The sequence below is a fragment of the Monopterus albus genome, unplaced genomic scaffold (assembly GCF_001952655.1).
Source record: "Monopterus albus unplaced genomic scaffold, M_albus_1.0 scaffold59.1, whole genome shotgun sequence".
Lineage (NCBI taxonomy): Eukaryota > Metazoa > Chordata > Actinopteri > Synbranchiformes > Synbranchidae > Monopterus > Monopterus albus.
The window spans coordinates 2,462,711-2,465,564 of NW_018127939.1; the positions used below are offsets into that span (position 1 = coordinate 2,462,711).

The 2,854-nt window shown below is 46.7% G+C and overlaps 1 protein-coding gene across 3 annotated transcripts in view; it reads right to left on the reverse strand.

Annotated features, from left to right (window-relative positions):
- The window catches only part of mtss1la (MTSS I-BAR domain containing 2a), a 35,112-nt gene extending 33,083 nt beyond the window's left edge, over window positions 1-2,029 (reverse strand). Inside the window, exon 1 of one of the 3 annotated variants that reach the window (XM_020602972.1) lies at window positions 1,164-2,029. In XM_020602972.1, the coding sequence (XP_020458628.1) occupies window positions 1,164-1,232 (69 nt within the window). In that variant the 5' untranslated portion in view covers window positions 1,233-2,029. The remainder of the gene's footprint in view (window positions 1-1,163) is intronic. The other 2 variants (XM_020602973.1, XM_020602974.1) reach the window with 2 other exon arrangements.
- Between the last annotated feature and the right edge of the window lie 825 nt (window positions 2,030-2,854).

The window sequence follows — 2,854 nt, forward strand, 5'->3', positions numbered from 1 at the left end:
CTGACACTGTGCTGACTCAGAGCTTCAGCCTCACTCATCTGTGTTGCTTATCGATACACAGACTGCTCTGGCTCTCTCTCTCGACCTGGCTTGGGCACCACACAAAAGGCAAATACATGAAATCAAACCAGGGCCGCCAATAGCCGAGAGCTCATTTCACTGAAGCCTGACAAATGAGGGTCCATAAATAGTCTGTCACATGGCATCACAGTCCTGTGAGCCAGTGATCAATAAGAAATCTGTTCTTTGGAAAGTGCTGCCTGATGTTTCACTTATTCTGTGCTGTTAACCCTTTGTAGTATGAACGTCCTCAGTGGGAAGACTGGGAGTTGCCTCTAGGTCTGATGTATATGTTCACACTTTCCATCTGTTGTCGTGAACAACAACAGACCACCCTGGTTCAACTTCTTTGACATGACCCCTCCCCCAACACACACACAAATACATGCACTTGCATGCATGTGATAAATAAAGGGAGACATATACCATAGTTCCTGCATAAAGAATTTTTTAGACCACCTTGAGGATGCATAGCAAGACATTTTTATACAAATCAATTACATAAGGCAGGACCTGGATCAAAAATGTAATGTACTTATGGCTAAAGTAGAGAGTTCTTGCAACAAGGCCAAACACCAGGAAGCACAATCAATAACCTTTCATGCCTGTTTGTGTCCAGAAGGCTGAGCTGAATCAGCCAGTTATTTTCTTTCAGAGCATCATGTCTGACACTTATTCTAGATAGAAAACCAAAGGAGGAACAGTTGTTTGGGGTCAAGTGGCACCCCAGAACATTTGTAGGGTGATAATTACACAAAATCTAAATTATTGGCCACTTTTTATTGTTTTGTTTTTCTTAATGTCCCCAGATTTAAAAAAAAACCAAATAAATATTTTTCTTTGTTTTTATTTCAGGCAATTATTGTTTATACACAGGCTGAAATATTATTCAATATGAGTCGTGCGCTGACAGACCTGCTGCACATTATGCTAATAGCACAAAGGGAAACATGTTTTATCTCTCAGTTTGTCCTGCAGCGGTGTTTCCAGTGGGGGAGAACCAAGTGAATGAGACAAAGGCAGTAAAAAATATGCGTGTGAACAGCCACTGTGCAGCCACAAAGGTCAGATAAAATCCCTGCCTACTTTAATTTATGTGTTACCTTCATGTCGTTCACGATGGCCTGGAATAATCCACCCAGCGCTCCACACTCCTTCTCCACCGAATCCATGGTGTCAGAAACGAACAAAAAAGCTCGTAGAAAGGAAAATAAATCTGTTATCACGATGTTTAAGCGTTTTCAAACATCTGGCATGGGGATCTTTGTTTTCATCCGCCTTTCGTTGTTCTCTCCTACAACAAAGTAGCCAGCAGAGGGGAGGATGCGAAGCCGCAAAGCCCACAGCCAGCAGCCTGCGGAGCGCACAGACAAAAAGAAATGTGCTACTCGATACGGCACCGGGGTCTGCTTCTCGCTCCAAAGCCGCTACTCGCCTCTCTGACGCACAGGAGGGTGATGGAGCAGGGACGCGCTAGCCGGGGGAACTACAGCCGGAAAACGTGGGGGGTGCACGCACAGTGGCTCCTCATGATCACTGCGTTAACACTAATAACAGCGAGATCACAGGAGGAGGAGGAGGAGGAGGGGGCACCTCGGGAGGCTGGATCGGTCGCAGGGCTGGGACACGGGGACGCGCTCCGCTGTTAGTGGAGCAGATGTCTTCGTACTGGAGTCTCCCGTAACACGATCCATGGGAATGGAGAGGAGGCTGGTCAAGTGGGGTTTTTTTTGTCAAATATAATGGGTGAGAAGGAGGGGACAAGGAGGAACACCCCTTCTTTCCTTCCTCCTCTCCTCCCCTCGCTCCACACCCACGCAAACAAAAGTGAAGTGAAGCCTGTCTTTCCGTTGAGCAACTGATTGAGTAGCAAAGGAAGATTTCCTCGGTCTTCTGTGTGTATTGACACACGCGTCTGTTTGCTGCACCCTGAGCGGATCTTAGTTCTCAGGAAACAGAAGCATGTGGAGCCATCATCACCTCACTGTATTAACTAGCTAATCTCTTGAATCAACATGGCAAAAGACAGCGGGATGTTAATTAATATCAAAATTATTTCCTTTGACACGAATAATCCTTCATCTAGGAAAACGTGCCTATAAGAGTTAGCCAGGGGCGGATCTAGAACATTTTGGATTGGGTGACCGAGACTAAGAGAGAGGTGGCACATTTGAAATACATCCATTATCTATGAAGCTTATTACTGCACAGGGTCGCGGAGGGGCCAGAGCCAATCCCAGCCGACACTTGGCACCCTGGACAGGTCGCCCGTCTATCACAGGGCGACCTGTCCACACACACTTCTACAGATGCATGTCTTTGTACTACGGGAGGAAACCGGAGTACCCGGGGAGAACAGGCAAACTCCACAGAGAAAGGCCTCGGGTCGCCCTGGGCTCGAACCAGAAATCTTCATGTTGTGAGGCAACAGCGTGCCACCATGCTGCCATTTGAAATACTACATGTAAAACGTAAATTAAACCCCTAGTTGTATAAAATAATAAACTATACATTATTAAGAGTGTTTATTTTTTGTAAAAATGAGACACATTATGCTTTGTTGGGGGTGGCTGTGGCTCACGAGGTAGGGCAAGTCGTCTTCTACCAGCAAGTTGGTGGTTCGACTCCCGGTCTCCCCACATGCCTAAGTGTCCCTGAGCAAGACACTGAACCCCAAATTGCTCCTGGTGGCTTGACTAGCGCCGTTGTGTGGCAGCCTTGTTGTCATCGGTGTGTGAATGGGTGAATGGTGTATAATCTCCCTGTAAAGCGCTTTGGCCAGTGCATAAAAGCG